The sequence below is a fragment of the Notamacropus eugenii genome, chromosome 4 (assembly GCF_028372415.1).
Source record: "Notamacropus eugenii isolate mMacEug1 chromosome 4, mMacEug1.pri_v2, whole genome shotgun sequence".
NCBI lineage: Eukaryota > Metazoa > Chordata > Mammalia > Diprotodontia > Macropodidae > Notamacropus > Notamacropus eugenii.
In genome coordinates, this window is record NC_092875.1 from 253,066,715 (window position 1) to 253,085,004 (window position 18,290).

The window sequence follows — 18,290 nt, forward strand, 5'->3', positions numbered from 1 at the left end:
ATCTTCCCTGATCAGTCAACTACCTATGATTGATTCTTTATTCTACAATATTTTATCAATTTGTGCAAGAAATCTGTATTTATAAGGCACAAATTGTCATTAGATTGTGTTTTCAATTTGTCTGGTGTATCTAAGTCCTATCTCTCCAACTAGAGAGAAGACAGGGATTTTTTTTTCTCTCTTCTGTTTCACCACTTCTCAGTGTAAAATATACACTGAATAAATACTCACTGAATGAACAGATGAATAAAATAATTAATGGAATTTTAATTATAAAATTCAATCAAGTTTCATCCTGAGAATTCCCAAGGGGATATTGTGGAAGTTGATCATTAGGAAAAATTAAAAAGAAGAAAAATTAAAAACAAGTATTAACCATAGAACATAAATAGAAACCTCATCAGTTTCAGAGCCTAATCTATGGTCTATCTTATTTCAAATGAACACTTATCTTAATAAAAAAATTGGAGCTTATGATAAACTAAATATTAGAAAAATAGGAGTTCCATTAAATTGTTTAACAACATTCTTTTCTGATTTGTAATGATATACATAAGGGATGCATCTCAAATCACAAAGACATCTAGTTAAATGATCCATTTAGTATGAAATTATTTAATGATGTTTAACATGATGACAAGAATAGTGACAAATTTAGTAAAAATAAAACAAAACAAAACCAGTTAAGACTGATCTTGTGACTTATATAGACGAAATAATCGACTAATCAAATTTTTCAGAACTAACCCTGTTCTCTTCGTTACTTTCAGTTTCCAGAACTTGCTTGTCCTGGCTGTTACATCTTCACTAATGTTCTGACACTGTATGGACAGCGTTAATATCTCATTAGTATCAATACTGCAAACAACTTTGATATACTTAAATGTAAGAGTCTTTAAAAAACATTAAACTGAAGTTGACCATTCTTCAGCTAGTTGTTGCTGAGTGACTTTTCTTCCACACCGATAATACAATCCCCAAAGCTGTTTCTCCTCGGCCTGTATGTAGTCACAAGAAGGATTTGAGTTTCCATTTTTTTTCAGTGCTAAAATGAGTAAACACTTTATCACCATTACTTGAAATTTCAGCATTAGGTGTTTTTTTGGGGGGTGGCATTCAATTATTCAAGTGAAAAAGAAAAAAATTCAAACCAGTCACCAGATCCAAAATTAGCATTTTATTCAGAACGCTGGGGTCAGAGGTGTATCATTTATATTCTGGTACACAATACAGAGGCAAAGCTGTTGTCAGAAGTCTCTCCAGTTTAAAAGCTTTTTTTGTTTTTGTTTTTTTTAAACACACACTTAGTAGTGCCACCAGTGTCAGGCCACCCCTTTCTTTTTTTGGTACAAATTATGTAAAACATTTGTGCTAAGAACTTTTCTCCCTCCCCAAACAAAAAAAAAATTAAAATTAAAAATAAAATTAAAATTAAAAAAATTAAAAATTGAGTATTCTAACTACAGCTCAACAATTGAATCAAATGTCACTTGTTTTAAACCTGTTTTGTAAATATTTTATCCATAACGAAAGATATAAACATGCAAAAACCTGAATCCATAGTCCAAATAATACATACACGTGTTCTGAAGTTTTGTACTTCTCCATAGACTATGCCAATAAAACATTATGTACACATACGATTTTTACAGTGAAGTGGAAAAAAATACAAGAAATAAAAAAAGTATACATGGATTAAGACCAAAATGTGTCTAACATTCTAGCTTAGGAAAAAATTCAATTCTGCTACAAATTGGTGATATGAAAACTCCCTTTATTTGCAACCAGCTGCGTAAGTTTTAGAATTTTAGTGAAAAAAAAAATCTAAAGTCTAAAACTAGAAGTAATGTACATTTCTCAAGCTCATGGTCTCCTCCCCCAAGGTAATAAAATCGTTCCATGAGGTTTTTCTTTTTTTTTAATTCTGTATTTTAATAAAAGCAAATGCAATGTAACAAAAGCATGTTGAAGCATATCATGGTTTAACTTACTGCTTCCACCCCAACATATTTGTCTCTTTTACTTATCATTTCAGAAATCAGTACCATTAAAGCCTTAAACATAAAACTAATTCCGATCTGAAAAAGGTACAAAAAGGCACATAAAATCCCAGTGCTTCTGTACTGTAAAATTCAAGTGTAACTGAGCTCAATATTTTTTTCCAAACAGTATTGGATCACTGATATTCCCACTGAGCCCCAATGGGTTTGCAGCCTATGCCAAAGCCTTCAGCAAGCACTTGTGCTAGTAGACTACACGGTTAAAGCCTAGCTTCTGTATGCTTTTTTTTTTGTTTGTTTTTTTGGGAATATCAGTTGAAATGTTTGTACTTGTCCAAAAACCAAGTTCATTCTGTAGTTCAGTCATCACCGCCGCCATACATATCGGCAAGTTTCTTGAAGCGTGGGCCCCAGTCATTTAGGTAATCATAGTCCTGCTCACCACCACTACTTGAAGAGTTAAGGGAGCTCAAAGATCCGGCAGTGGAGCCACTGCCTTCATAGTCAAAGACAAGCAGGGAGTCATATGGTGGAGCTGTAGGGTCATTGTCAGCAGCTTTGAGTCCCTGCATGAGAGAAAGAGAGAGAGACAGAGAGACAGAGAGAGAGACAGAGAAAGGGGGGGGGGGGGCACAGAGAAACATGAGGTTACACATCTCCAAAATGCTTTAACATCAAGCTAGTAACGTCAACATCAATCATATTCCTTTGATATCAATATAAGACTGAGGTCTTTTGACAATATCAATTGCTAAATGACAACTGATATCGTCAAAACACAATAGCTATCAACTGTCAAGACGTTATTATCACATTCAATTCTTTTTTGTGAAATCTATATTTTCCAGATGTCAGGTGAAAACTACCACCTTTTTCCAAATAATCACTTCATGCTGATGCTAAAAATTAGGCATCTATGTTAGTTCTTCAAAATACGTAGGGTACGTATCTCTTACTTCTGCCTCCTGGTTCAATTTGTCCAAAAAAAAAAAAAATCTAAAATATCTGCCTCAATTAGGAAACACAGGGTTTTTAAGGCAGTGGTAGAAAGTAACTAGGGATACTCAGCAACACAGACTAGACTGCAATAGCAAATCAAAAACATTATATGGCATTACAGGAAAGAGAACAATTGTATAGTGGGGCATGAGTTTTAAATAGGCATTTAAATATGAACTAGAGTAGGATTAATTCTTACCAAAATATATGTTCATTGAACTATTTTTTCTTACTTTCTAATTAGGCCAAAAGATATATGTGAAATGGATCCTCTAAAATGAGCATTGACTGACACTTTTAATATAATAGTGCATACTTTAGCCTCCCTCATTTCTTCTTAACCCACAGCAATACTACCGTGCCCCTGAATTTTAGGGAAAATAGGTATATTCTGTTCCCAAGAAAAATATGGAAGGGATAAAGACAAAAAAACCACATCATTTACTCTACTTTGTACCACTGCCAGGAGATGCCTTCTTTTCTCTCATTTGGGTCTTGGTTGGCTGCAGCTGATGTTTCTTATCTCTATGTCTTCCATGGTAATGAATTATGTAATTGAGTTTCATGATATTTTTCACAATTAAAAAGAAATCTAAATAATCTAAAGTTAAATGATGGTTGTCCGTATGTACATGCACACACAAAATCTTACAAAGACCGAGATTTTTTAATTCTAACGATACTGCCCCAGATGTCTCTACTTCATCTCTACATGTCTCTTTCCAAGTTCTCCAAACATCTAATTTAAGCACAACTTTTCTGTGGAGTAGATGACAGCATTGTTCATAATCCAACATATTTAAGTAGCTGGTGGTACAGAGGGTAGAGAGCTGGGCCTAGAGTTAGGAAGCCCCAAGTTCCAGTTCAGTCTCAGTACAATGGGCAAAGTCACTTAACTTCTTCCTCAGTTTCCTCAACTGTAAAATGGGGATGATAATTCTAGTACTTGCCTCCCAGGATCGTAAGGAGCAAATGAGATAGTATTTGTAAAATGCTTAGCATAGCTGGGAACATAGTAGATGCTTAGCAAACACTTGTTTTCTTCCTTCCTTCCTTGAGATATAAATAACAAGCTTATAGTGAATCACAAGTTTAGACCACCAAGTACAGAACTTACCTTTAGCTAGGATGTTATTCATTATGTACAATTGTTGTTACAAAGAACTGTCCAAATGTACTGAGCAAAATATAATTTCTCAATTGCATATTGAATCCCCAGCACCTGACAGAGTACCTTTCATACAGCAGGTATTTAATAAATGCTTACGGAATTGATGTTTTTGAGAAAACAGCTTTTATAAAATTGGAGATTGACATTTCTTTCTAAGCAAGCCATCTAAGTCTAATTACAACCTGACCATACATGGCTATAAAAGCAGTCCTGCACAAGAGGTAAAACAAACCTGGGAAATTCTTGATAATAAGAAGGGTGAGCCCTCTGATCACCAAAGGAAACAATGATTTGTTTCAGTTCCAAGTAAAACCAGATGAACTGCAGCATCCCTCCAACTAAAAGGGAACTTTCTGTCTCCTTCAAGCCCTTGATTTCAGTGCTTCCCTCATGCATTTTTACACTTTTCTTTGTATTGTTGCTATGCAGCTAGTATTTTTCTTTGCTTCCTGGTGCTCTCTGCTCCAAATATATTCTCTATAATATATTACGTCAAAGCACGTAATTTGCTAATTTGTGACTCCGTGACATTCTACCATGTGGAATACTTCTCGACTCTCTCCAATAAGCCATATATGGCAACAGAACCATCTTCTCCTCCAAAAATGCCTCACCTAATTAGTTTTACTCTAAAGCAGACCTGCACAGCCTGTGGCACACCAAAGGATTTTGGGTGGAAAATGTATAGGAAATCCTTTGGCATGCTGCAGGTTGTGCAGGCCTGCTCTAGAGCTGCCACTCCACAACCCCACAAAATACTTAGTGAATTGTTTGAACATTAATACTTGAGAGAGTAAATATACAAATCAATATCAAATTAGAACAAAGGATAATGAAGGTATATAATAATGGTTCAAATATGGTAGAATTTTTGAAAATGTGTTGACTGAAAAAAAGGAACTGGTCATTTTTTTTGGAAAAACGTTTTATTAACATCTTTAAATTTTATATTAGTCATTTCCAGATATATACCTGTAGCCACACCCTCTCGCCCCAACACACACACACACACACACACACAAGAATGAAGTCTTGTTGGTTGCAAAGAAAACAAAAGGTGGCTATGAAAAACCAACTAACACATTAATTGTATCTGACTGCATTTGATATGCTACATATTTAGAGTCTCTCCTTTCCAACAAAAGGAGAAAGAAGCATGTTCTCTTGTCTTGGGTCAAAACCGGTCATTATAATTACCCTATGATCAACTTCATTTGGATTTTCCCTTCATTTACATTTTTGTAACCATTCAGTCTATTTGTTTTCATTTCTTCTTCATTTACTCTATTATTTCCTACAAATCTTTCCATATTTCTCTTAATTCTTTGTATGTGATATTTATTATGGTACATTAAATTACATTTATATAACAACATCTATTTTTTGCCATTCCTCAATTCATGAACATCTGTTTTGTTTTTAGGTATCTGCTAAGATGGGAAGTACTTCCAGGAATATTTTGGGCTATATGGGACCTTTCAATGACCTCCTTGGGGTCACTGTTCAGCAGTGGGCTCTTTGGGACAGAGTATAAAATGATTCAATTTTTTCACTCCGCATAATTCCAAATTGTTTGCAGAATGGTTTGATCATCTTATGTCTCCATTTAAGTGTATTAATATTTCTGTTTTTCTGCAGCCCTTTAAACACTGAACGTTGAAGTCTTTTTTTTAATCTTAGCTACTTTGAGGGTGTAAGGTGAAATGCAGGGTACTTTCAGCTTGCTTGTTTATACTTGTGATTTTGATCTCTTGTCATTTCTATGTCATTAGTGACTTGCAGCTCATTTTCTGTGATTGGTAATGGTTTGCAAATCTTTTTTTGAGCACACTTTGTTCATATCTTGTAATCATTTATCTACCGATGAATGGCACTTGGTTATATAATTGTGTTAATTAGCCACAAAACTTGGAAATAACTTGTGGATGGATTTTTACTCAAGCAAGAGTTATCCTTTTACTATACTTGCACTCATTTTGTTTGTGTAAAAGCTTTTAAATTTCATGGAATCAAATTTGTCTGTTTATTCTTTTGTGATGTTCCTTTTTTTCTTCAAAGTTCTTTACCTAATCCTAACTGCCATTTTAAATGACCTAACCTTTTACATTTAGCACAAGGAGCCATTTGAAACTTTAACAAACAACAATAACAATTTCTATTTCTTCCTCCTTTCTTCTTTTCCCCCCCTTCTTATTTATCATCAAAATGTTTCCAGTTTTTCCAGTAGTTTATTCCAAATGTTGTGTCTTCCCTAAGTACTTTATGTTTTGGGGGTTTAATGAACACCAGGTTATGACTACAGTACCTTCAAGCATAACGTAATTTTGTCTTATACTGTAATTCTAATTTTCTTCTTTTCAATGTCTCATTTTTAATCTTTACATGCCTTTAATTTTAAGTTGTTTCAGTTACAACATTTTTTGTTCTCATCCACTGTCATTTTCTCTTGTCTTATTGGATTGTCAATCCATTTACGTAAGATTAGACTTGTTAGGATTAGCTTTTCTACAATTTCTTTTGTAATGATTTTTATCTCCTCTTCCAAGTCAGCACTTTATCCCAACTTGACGCTACAACAGTCTCACAGACTGCTGTACTCTCCACTCCTGTTCACTTGACTCTTACGTCTTTTTGACCTTTTTCTTCTCTCTACTGAGATAAAGCATGTGCTTCAAAATCCTTCCTTCACTAACTTCTTAACTTATGTAACATTTTTGTAGTGCCCTTTTCCAAGAAGAATTCCTTTCCTTCGAACACCTCCTTATCTCTACCCTGTTTTTAGTCTATTCTGAATGTGTTACACTTCTGTTCTCTTTTATTCTATGTCCAGCATGAAGGGCTGAGCTTCTGAAGTGACACACATTTGAGCTTTCCCTATGACTTCTATGCTAGTGTGTTCACAGACCTCTCCTTCTTTCCTGTTATTCGCATAGCCCATTAATAGTCTCTCCTTCCCTTCCGTGGAAAAATTCTTAATTCATACTCTTTCAATAGTCATTCCTATTATTCTTATCCTACTATTCCAAGCCCTGCCCCAATATTTTAGAGAAGACTACAAAATTACTGCTTTCTCTTCACCTTCACCTTGTTTTTTTGTCTTCCCTTTTCACATTCAAATGACACCTATTATTATATTGTGAGCCTTTTAGGGCAGGGACTGTCTTGTCTCTTTTTGTATCCCCAGCATTTGGCCCATTGCATGACCCACAGGAGGCACTTAATAGATGCTTACTGATTATTATTCAACCCCTTGATGAGTATTATCAGAATAATATTGATACACTTACAGGAGAACATGTGATTTTGTTCATTTAATATCAGTTCTTCCTTCTCTTCTGACTCTTTAAGATTTCATTAAATGTTCAGATCCTTCAATCTTTTTGTCTGTTATTTCTTTTAACCCTCAATCCATTTAAATAATCTCAGAAACATGAGAAAATTGATTTCATTGCTCAGTCTCTTCTTGATAATTGTACATATATTTCCTCCATGTACTTTTCTGATTAAAAGTTTTAGCACAGTGAGTATTCTGCAAGCATTTGTTATGACTCAAATGCTTCTCTTTTATTGAACATCCATCTTTGTCACAGATAATTAAGCTTAGCTTTGAAGGACATGCTCTATGGATTGAGGTGCCTTATTTTTTGGAATATCCTAACCCAATATTTTCTTTTATTTCTCATGGCTATGGTATAATCCTGGGCTAATCAAAGTGATGTCCATTCATAGCTGAAGGTTTTTTCTGGTAACTTGCAAAATGTATTATATTCATTTATATTCTATAATTAACCAAAAGATGACATGGAATTTTTAACCATAGCTTTTGTATAGTAGCAGTCCATGGATTTGATTAATTAGTACTTTGCCTTCTGTAATGTGGGCCATATTTTTCTATTTTACCTTGCAGTGAAGAAATATGTCACGGTGACTAAAAAGCTGGCTTTGAAACCAGACAGACATGTTCAAGACCTATCTTTCATGTATACTTTGTGACCCTGGTCAATTCACTTAACTTCTCAACAATCTAGACCTCTCTCTCACACTAAGAGCTGCACAGAAGATACTGAACTACACTGAAAGAAGTCTTTCTCATTCCCCCATCCCAGGTCCAGGCATTTGTCCGATCCCTATTTCTTATAGCAAGACTATTTAAGTTTTAATATTTGTCCATTTTTCTGGGAGACTCATGACCATTAAGTTAACTCTGTGTGCCTGACCTTCCAAATCATCAGCTTTGGCTTACAGAATATTAATGTGTACTTTCAAAGGGATCTGTTGCTTCTCTCTGATCATTCCCCACACTACCCTCAATTCTGAATTTCTGAGTTCCAAATTCACATCTCTTTTTTGGAGTCTCTGCTCCTTTGGAGAGGTTGTTCATTATTTCTAAGTTGTTTATTTACTCTTTCACTTATCTGCTATTGATTTTCTTACCTGATGTCACTTGCAGTGTCTTCTCTTAAAACAATTATTTTTCTTTTGATTCTGGTGTTTCTGCTTTTTTGTTCTTTGATTTCATGGATATCTACAGAATTCTCTCTTTCATTAGGGGTTTTATGTTTACCTTTCTTCAAAGTATGATTTTGACCATTTGGGGGAACTCTTACTTGTCTCTCTCTGAGTTTCACTATTGGTTTCTCTGCTTGGGAGCAAGACTTATATCCAGCATCTCTGGAACTTTTTTTTAAAGCATTAGCCTTGTATTCCCAATGGTTTGTCACCTTGTTTGGCCATATGTCTTTCCAATGCTGTGGTGGGAATTTTTCTCCTTCAAATTACCTTGGGTGTACAAAGCCTCCTTGAGTTGGGGCAGTGAGGTGACACAGTGACTTGCCCAGAGTCACACAGCAAGTAAGTGTCCGAGGCCATATTTGCATTTAGGTCTTCTTGACTGTAAGGCCAACACTATCCCCTGGGTCAACTACACAGAAACTGCTTAAGCCAACAAAAATTAATTCCTTGCAAACCAAAACATGACAGCCAAAGGAACTGTGTGCTGAACAAACTAAATACCATAAAATCACACAGAAAGATGATGGGTGATTAAAAGTAGTTATTACCTTAGATAAGAGCAAAATTAATAGATTAAAAGAAATCTTGCATAGTTTATGGCTCTAGAGGAAACTCGGAATAGGACAACAAACAGATGTGAAATAAAACTGCTCTGCTATCTTTTCTTTAGTAGTCTATTCTTATCACTTAACGGCAAAGAAACTCTCACATACAGATTCTAATATTTCAATATATGATGTGCTGTAATAAAAAGAAATGGAAATGGCACTCAGGAAAATGAAGACAAGAAAAGCTTCTGAATGTGAATAAATTTATAAAAGAAGAAATCTCTGCCAGAAGAGAAACAATTTAAAAAGTATTCAGAGATCATTTTTTCAAAGTAATTCTACGAGGGAGTAAATTACAAAAAAACTTATAAAAGTTTGTAAAAGATGGTTGTTCCCCAAAAGCGATCTGAAAAGATATAGGGATAAATTGACAAAAATGCCTACTTTCTCACCTTTTTGAAATTTTTATGAGAATGGTCTCAGTACATGCACTGAGGAAATCTTTGAAGGAAATAAGATGGGCACAAGTAGGCTTTCATAATTTATTTTCACAGCAGTTCATTTTTTTCACAGCAACTCAAATTTTTCAAAGGGATAGAGTATACCAAACAGTGCCAGGTTTATTTTTTTGGTGGTTGCAAAATGTATTAAATTTCATTAGAGCAAAAGAAAAACTTAAATTATCTCTCTTCCATCCAGGCATTTCCCATTTGTTACATTAAGTTCATGTAAGATTCTATAATAGATGTGCTCTCATCTATCTCTAATAGTTTCCTGTTATCGAAACAACTTTGATCACTGATCTTTTGATGTTAATATCAGATGAAAAATAAAACGGAGATACAGACTGACCTAAAGGTATTTCCCTATATTTTGCTGACTCTATACTACAGACCTTCTCCAGGAGCTCCAGGGCCACTCCAAAGAAACCTGCTTTACAAAATACACAGGAAAAAAACAGGTGAATGGAGAATGTCTGTTGCCTAAGTTATAGGGAAAATATATAACCTATTGAGTTAGTTTTTCACATACACATTTGGAATTCTATTTGTAGAATGAACCAAAAACTGAACAGGAAAGAATATATACCTAAGATCTTGCAAAATTGTCCTATGTCATTTTTATCTCCTAAAGCAAACCTGTGAAACATTATTTTTACTGGACCTATGAATGCATTGTGTATGATGCTCTTGGTGAAGAACTCCCTCTACCAATATAGACTGGAACATGCTGTGGAACTTATAATCTTAGTTGTCCCAATCACTGAAAGGTTAAATCACTTGCCCAAGGCCACACAGCCAGTATGCATCACAGATACAACATGAATCCAAGTCTTCTTAACTCCAAGGCAATCTTTGTATTCCCTACATCATAGTTGTAGGGAATTGTTAATGTTAGCATTCTCTTAGTACTGCTGGATGGTTATGAACTCTGAAACATTAACCTCAAGAAAATAAAAATTCTACATCATTTATGGTTACAGAAAGACATTTGCATGCATATATATGTATACATACGTTATTATGTATACCAGTAGATATATATATATATATACATATATATACATATTCATATGTGTTTGTATATATACCTGTGGATATCTATGCATGTATATATACAAAGAGAAAGGTGGGTGGGTTGGAAGGTGCAGAAGAGGCTCAGAGCTGGAAGGGATCATAGATTTAGAGTTGGAAAGGACCTTAGAGATCATTCTGTCCAATCGATTATCTTTTTTTTTTTTTAACAGATAAGGAAACTGGGATGCTGTGCACTCCCAAAGATGACCAGAGTAAAAGTTATATAAAAGGAGTAACTGAGGCCATGCATAACTATAACATGAGGTGGATAAGTTAGGCGCTAACAGCACAGGGTAATACTTGAACAATATGAGTTTCGCCCTCATTCACAAAATATTCCTCCTTTCAAAGGAAGGCCTCCAACATGTTGGGTAGATGCTCAATGGAAGATTATGGAAAGGCATGGGCAAGAAAAGTCCAGAATGAGAAGATACAGATGGGTTTTTAGTTTTATCCGTGAGGCAAATTCAATTCCACTGTGACCATGGTCCAAATAAACCCTTTCAAACAATTATAATACTCAAGGGAAAGAAGGCCAAGGGGAGGTTGGAATAGGAAATAGCTAGACCCCTTTGCTACAGAAGAGGAAATATGCAGTCTCTTTTGACCCTCAGATATGTATGGAAGCTTAGTCTGGCTACCAGTGTGGAGCTAAGAACAAAACCAAATAATGTAATTCAGAATGAGGCAGAAAGTGAGTCTAGCTGGATGGGATAAACTAGCCATGGATCAAATAAGCCAAGGCTCTGACTGTTCCAAAGTGGCTCTGAACCTCGTGACCTTCAGTTCACAAGGAAAGGGCCCAGATCATTGGAGAAGGAATCAATCTTAGGAGTAAGCTAAAAGAAGTCATCTCATAGGAACAGCCACAAGAGACAGATGAGGTAGGGGAAAATAAAAGGGGAAGAAAGACATAGGAGAGAGAAAGAGAGAGAGAGAGAGAGAGAGAGAGAGAGAGAGAGAGAGAGAGAGAGAGAGAGAGAGAAAGAGAGAGTGATGGAGAGAGAGAGATGGAGAGATGGAGAGAGAGAGAGAGAGAGAGTGATGGGGAGAGAGAGAGATGGAGAGAGAGAGATGGAGAGATGGAGAGAGAGAGAGAGAGAGAGAGAGAGAGAGAGAGAGAGAGAGAGAGTGATGGGGAGAGAGAGAGAGATGGAGAGATGGAGAGAGAGAGAGAGAGAGAGAGAGAGAGGGAGAGAGAGAGAGTGATGGAGAGAGTGAGAGACTGACAGAGAGAAAGAGAGAAAGAGAGAGACAGAGACAGAGAAACACAAACACACACACACACACACACACACACACAAACACACACACACAAGTTTCCAGGGGGTCAGAAGAAGAAAGAAAGTTCCACATCAGGGTTCAGGGAAACAAATTCCTGAAAGGTGGGAGGGGACAACGGTGGAATTAGTTTAAAAGACATCCTTTCTCATTGAGTCTGGGGGATGAATGGCAGAAAGCACTTTTGACAGACCAGGGAGAGTAGGTCAAGGTGCAGAAATCCACAAAGATTAAGAGGGTACAAAGGGGGAGGACTGATGGTGGAAAGGACTACCTTAAGCCTCAGACTTCAATACTTTCAACTTGGAGGATGGGAAAGTAAATAATGGGGAGTAACAGCTCTGATAAGCCAAATGGGAGAAAAAAACGTTGTGACTGAGGGGAAAGAAGCTGGGCAGGAGAGAGCTAATGAATGTAGGCTAAGAACTATGCTATGTCGTTACTGTAAGCATAGTTATAATGAGTAACTATATGCATATCTGCAACCTGCAGATCCATTTACCTTTCATCTGTTACTGTAGCTTCCTCTCATCTCCCATTACAAACATCTTACAGGTTAGTATGTTATTAATGAAAGAGCTAAGAAAAAAATGAGAGAAAATAAGAATTTTTTTTTTCTCTTACAGAGAAAGTTCCTGTGAATTAGGGAATCCTGGAAAGCCTGGGAGAGTCATGGCATCTCTAAACCTGAAGGGATCACTACAGAGCTGAGACCAGGAATTTTAAAGAAAGAGTATTTCTTAAAAAATGAATGTAATTACACTTCTTTTGTAGAAGTGACAAAGTTAAAGCTATGAGAATACTGGGATTAAAAGAATGGAATTACAGGGTTCTGGGGCACTACGGCACTCTGTGGCACCAAAAGAACAAAAAGGAATTTGCCCCTGGGCCAGACAAGTCTGAAATTAGAAAAAGAAATAGTTTAATTTACTCTGGGAAAGGATTATGTAACTTTGGATGAACTGCTGCTCCTGTTGAAATTCACTCTATATACAGAAGTCTGAATGTATGAATGCCTTGTGTGCTGAGACATGCTAATGAAGTCTGTAAAAATCACACACAACTGAACGTAAGAGTCTAGTAAGATATTTTTAAGAGGTGATACTGCAACTCTTTTTCAACAAGTGAATTTTGTACTGTTGGTCTGAGCACAAAAACTTTATTCAGCCTTCTACATAATTACACAATCTTATCTAGCATGTGTTCTATGATGTCGGTTAGAACGCAGCTTTAAAACAAAAAGTAACCTTTTCATATCACCGTGGAATTTTACTGGTCATCACTAACTTAAGTTTCTCTTCTTTCCTACGTACTCTGGAAATCCTAAGTTTCTACTTCTATTAAAGGGACCACAGCACTTTAGAGCTATAAGGATTCCTGGAGACCATCTAGTCTAATGCGCTCATTTTACAGAAGAATCTGAGGCCTGGACTGGCCAAGGGATCTGTACAAGATTTGGCAGTCAGCTGCTGAATGGGAGGGCTTGGATGAGACTTGAACTTTCAGTGCCAGGGTTCTGTGTACTATATCACAGTTGCTCTTCACTGTTATCATTTAAGGCACATAACTAATTCTAAATTGCTAACTGTAATGACAATGCTTTCCCTATAATTTCGAAGTTAAGTTCAGCTATTTTCAAATATAACTATTAAAGTTTTACTAGTAGGAGAAAAAGATGAAATTGTCATGTAGGGTTCAGAATGAAAAATTTTATTCAAGCAAGGTTACTATAAATGGGCAAAAGATTTATAAAGAATTTGATGAAAGTTTATATTTTAATAAAAATACATGATTTACTTTCATTTTGATTTGAAAACAAAAAGGTTAGAAAATGTATTCTTTCTAGGTTAATAAAAACTGCTACATTAAGAGAAAATGAATTTGTATCAGCTTCCTACATTCTGAAGGTCATTTTCTAAAATTTCGAAGTAAAATGACCACCAACTGATGATACTTAAAAAACGTGTGTTTCACTTTATATATTTGCTACATTGCAAACAATACCCTACCTCAAGATTCGTGATTACATGGCCAATTAAGCACACTAAGCAACACTCTTCTAAACTTAACTTGGTCTTTTACCTACAAAATCACTGTGATGACAATCATCATCATAATGTTCTTCTTTTACTAGACAGTTCTAGATTACAGAGCAGCCAGGTGACATCGTAGATAAAGTGCCAGACCTAGAAACAGGAAGACCTGAGTTCAAATCCAACCTCAGACCGTAGCTGCGTGACCCTGGCAAGGCACTTCAACCTGCTTGCCACAGTTTCATCATCAGTAAAATGAGCTGGAGAAGGAAGCAGCAAGCCATTACAGTGTCTTTGCCAAGAAAATCTCAAATGGGGTCACAAAGAGCTGGACATGACTGAAACAACTGCACAACAAACTAGATTAAATCATTGAAGTTACGGGTGAATAAATATGTAGCCATTTTCAAATAACTCACTTCTATAGGTGCTTTCAACTAGCAAATCCTTCTAATACTCATCTATTCATTTATGCAAGCAAGAAAAATCAACAAATGTTCAAAGGCTTTTTCTAGAAGTATCTAAAGGAAGTTCAGAAGGATTCTGACTTCAGAAAGATTTGTTAAACAGACAGTCCCCTACTAATAATGGGTTTGTTAGTATTTTAAAAATCTGTTGAGTAAAAAACAATTCTATAAAAGCGAGTTAAATTCCAAGGTTAGACAATTTAATGGATAATGTATTTGAAGTACTAATAGTATAGTTCCAATTAGCACTAGCCGTAATGTGCTCCATTACATTGTGGGGGAACTTAAATTCAGCTTGAGATTGCATGGTTGATTATATGCATGGAGTGTACGATTAGCCCCTGCAACTTATGTCTACATACTTATGCATAATAAAATGTATCTTTTATATTCTAAAGTTTTAAAAAATACATTACTTTCCCCTTTAATCTACTGGAAACATTATTTCATAATAACCCATAAAGTATATTCTACAGGCCTAGAGCAAGAACTCTCATGTCCAAGGATACAGCCAAGTAGTACAGTGGATAGACTTCTGCCTGCAGTGAATTAGTCCTGAGTTCAAATTTGACCTCAGACACTACCTGTGTTTACTCTAGGCAAGCCACTTAACCTCTGCCTGTTTTAGTTTCCTCAGCTGTCAAATGGGGAGCACAATAACACTTATTTCCTAGGGCTGTTGTGTGGATCAAATGACAGTTATCTGTAAAGTACTTAGGACAGTGCCTGGTATGTTTGTTGTTCAGCTGTTTCAGTGGTGTCTGACTCTTCATGACCCCATTTGGGGTTTCCTTGGTAAAGATCCTGGAGTGGTTTGCCATTTCCTTCTCCAGCTCATTTTACAGATATGGAAACTGAGGTACCAGGAGTTAACTGACTTGTCCAGGGTCACACATCTATTAAGTGTCAGCGGCCAGATCTGAACTTAGGAAGATGGTTAACGTACTCCAGACTCAGCTGTACCACCACCCACTGTGCCACCTAGTTGCCTGCCTGGTACATAGCAGTACTTTAAAAAACATTTGTTCCTCTCTCCTTTAATTAAAAAAAAAATTAAGTGCATACTATATGGTAGGTACTGAGAATTGGAAATATGAATCAAACAAATCTAACTCAAGGATTCAGCCTACATTGTATCCAAGAGAAAATATTTATAATAAATACACACACACACCTATAAATATGAAGAATAAATAAATACACAATAGTTTAGCATAAGGTAGTTTGGGAAAGAAAACATTAGTTGGGAGGATTAAAAAAGGCTTCATGTTTGTACTGTATTTTAAAGGAAATGAAGGATTCTACATGGTAGGGGTAAAGAAAGCGAGCACATCAGATATGATAGTCACAGCAACGGAATGTAGATGAGAGAATGGATACCATTTGTGAGGAATGTAAGGCAGGCCAGTGTGGGAAAGGCACTAAAGTATAGAGATACTGGCAAAACAAAGAAAGATTAGGGCTGGATTGTGAACCAACCAATGAATAGCAAAATTTACATTTGATTCTAGAAGAAACAGGGAGCCTCTGGAGTTAATGAGTAGGGGGAAAGATATGGCCAGATGTGTACTTATGGAAAGTCACCACAGTAGTAGTAAAATGTATGATAGATTGGAATGGCTCTCAGATTTAAGGAAGGGAGCCTAATTGGGAGGATCCTACAGAAGTCCAAGAGTCAATAAGCACCTGAATAAGGTAGTGGTTGTCTGATATGAAAGAATGAGTTATAGAGATAAAAAACAACATGATCTGGCAATTGACTACATATGTGGACAAGGGTCAGTAAGGAGTTAATACTGAGGTTATGAAGCAGGGAAAATGAAAGAATGGTGATACCTTCAGGTAAATTCTGTACAGAGCTGTGTTTGGGGGGCAAGATAAGTACTTTGGACCTGTTGAGTTTGAGATGTCTCAAGGACATCCAGTGTAAAATCTCTCAAAGGTAGTTGGCAATATAGGACTGGAGAAAGAGACTGGGGCTAGGCATATAGATTTTTGAATCATTTGCATAGCTATAATAATAAAATCTATGGGAAATTATGAGAACAATATGAGAGATTGTAGGAAGAAAAAGAGAGCCTGGGTGGTGCTTTGAAGTATAACCAAAGTTAGGGGTAGGATATGGATGATAAATAAGAAAAGGGGACAAAGAAGAAGCTGTCAAATTGGTAGGAGGAGAACTAGGAGAAAATAATATTATGAAAACTAAGAGCTGAGAGAGTATTCAGGAAGAATGTGTAGTCAATAGTGTCAAATATAGCAGACAGGTGGAGAAAGATGAGGACCAGATGTGGAAATTAAGACATCAGTGATGAGTTTGAAAGTTAGATTGCGAAGCTTTGAAGAGGGAGAAAAGTAGAACTGAAGCAAATGAATAATAATTGTTCCCCTTTTCCCCCTTTCATCTCTGCCCCAGGAATTTGGCTGAGAAAGGAAAAGGAGGACAGTATCTTGAGAGGATGGTAGAGTCTAGTGAAGGTTTTTTAAGGATGGGAGCATCTGAGGCATATCTGAAGACTGTGCAGAAGGAAATCAGTAGATAGAGTGAAGTTGAATATTAGAAAGAAAAACAGAATGACTGATATTACCACCTTGTGGAGAAGATAGATGGTATAGAGGGATCACTTTTGGCAAGGAGAAGGGCCACCTCATCAGAGATGGAAGGAAAGTAAGGGGAAAGGGGAAGATAAAATCTAGGAGGTTTTGAGATGAGGAGAATGGGAAACAAAGGTTCCTGGCAAATAGTTTCAATTTACTGCCTCCCCCTCTCCCCCCCAATAAAGCAAGAGTTAAGGCTCTCACTTGAGAGGGTGGGGCAAAGAAGACTTGAGAAAGTTCTAGAATAGCTTATGTGAGGAATTGGATAAGGAATTAATTAGTGAGGAATAAAAGGACTGGTGCTAGTAAGCACCAGTCAAAGTGTGAATCTGTAATGTAACAATTAACTCAAATGCATGACTTTCCCTTAGCCTGGTTCAGCTGCACACATGAAGAAGGGGCAGAGGAGATGGGTGGTGAGAGTCATCTAGAACTGGGGTTTACCAAGGGAAAGTCAACAACAGAACTGGGGCGGGGGGAGGGGACTCAAGAGTAGATGATAGTATAGCACTGAACTAGTTAACCATATGGTTGAGATTGGGACGAAGTAAAGTGAAGGCAGAAAAGAGACAAAGGTCTGAGAAAGTGCAAGAAATAAGAAAACTGAAAGTTGTGTAATGAGGGCAAAGAAGAGGTCTAGGAGGGCTAAGACGTAAGAGAGATATGCACTGAATGTCAGTTTTAGAAAATGGAGTCATGAAACTTGTCTGTAATTGTGAGATCCAGGGTATGAACACCCCCATTTGTGGCTGTGGTAGAGTAAGGAAATAGGTCCTGGATTTGAGGAGACTGAGGAACTAGGAGGTTAAGATGTTTGAGGAAGCATCAACAAGGCACTGACATCTTCTTGCAAAAGGGAAAAAATGGGAATCTGAGGAAGAAATGAGTCTGATATAATAATAAAGCAACGGGTATTTAATAAGCATTTACCATGTGTCAGGCATTGTGCTACTAAAATAATGATTAAAAATAATATTAATATAAGTAAAAGAGCAACACACATACATATGTATGTATGTAAATGTATATACGTAAATACTATGGTGAAATGGCTTAAACATTACTTGAGTAAGATGAGGTTGGATTCATAAAGATGAATAGATG

At 36.3% G+C, this 18,290-nt stretch overlaps 1 protein-coding gene across 1 annotated transcript in view; it reads right to left on the reverse strand.

The window, feature by feature from the left end:
• Positions 1–1,162: 1,162 nt before the first annotated feature.
• Positions 1,163–18,290, reverse strand: part of CDH2 (cadherin 2) — a 259,007-nt gene continuing 241,879 nt past the window's right edge. The window contains exon 16 of the mRNA XM_072604465.1: positions 1,163–2,566. Coding sequence (XP_072460566.1) covers positions 2,360–2,566 — 207 coding nt within the window. The 3' untranslated portion in view covers positions 1,163–2,359. The remainder of the gene's footprint in view (positions 2,567–18,290) is intronic.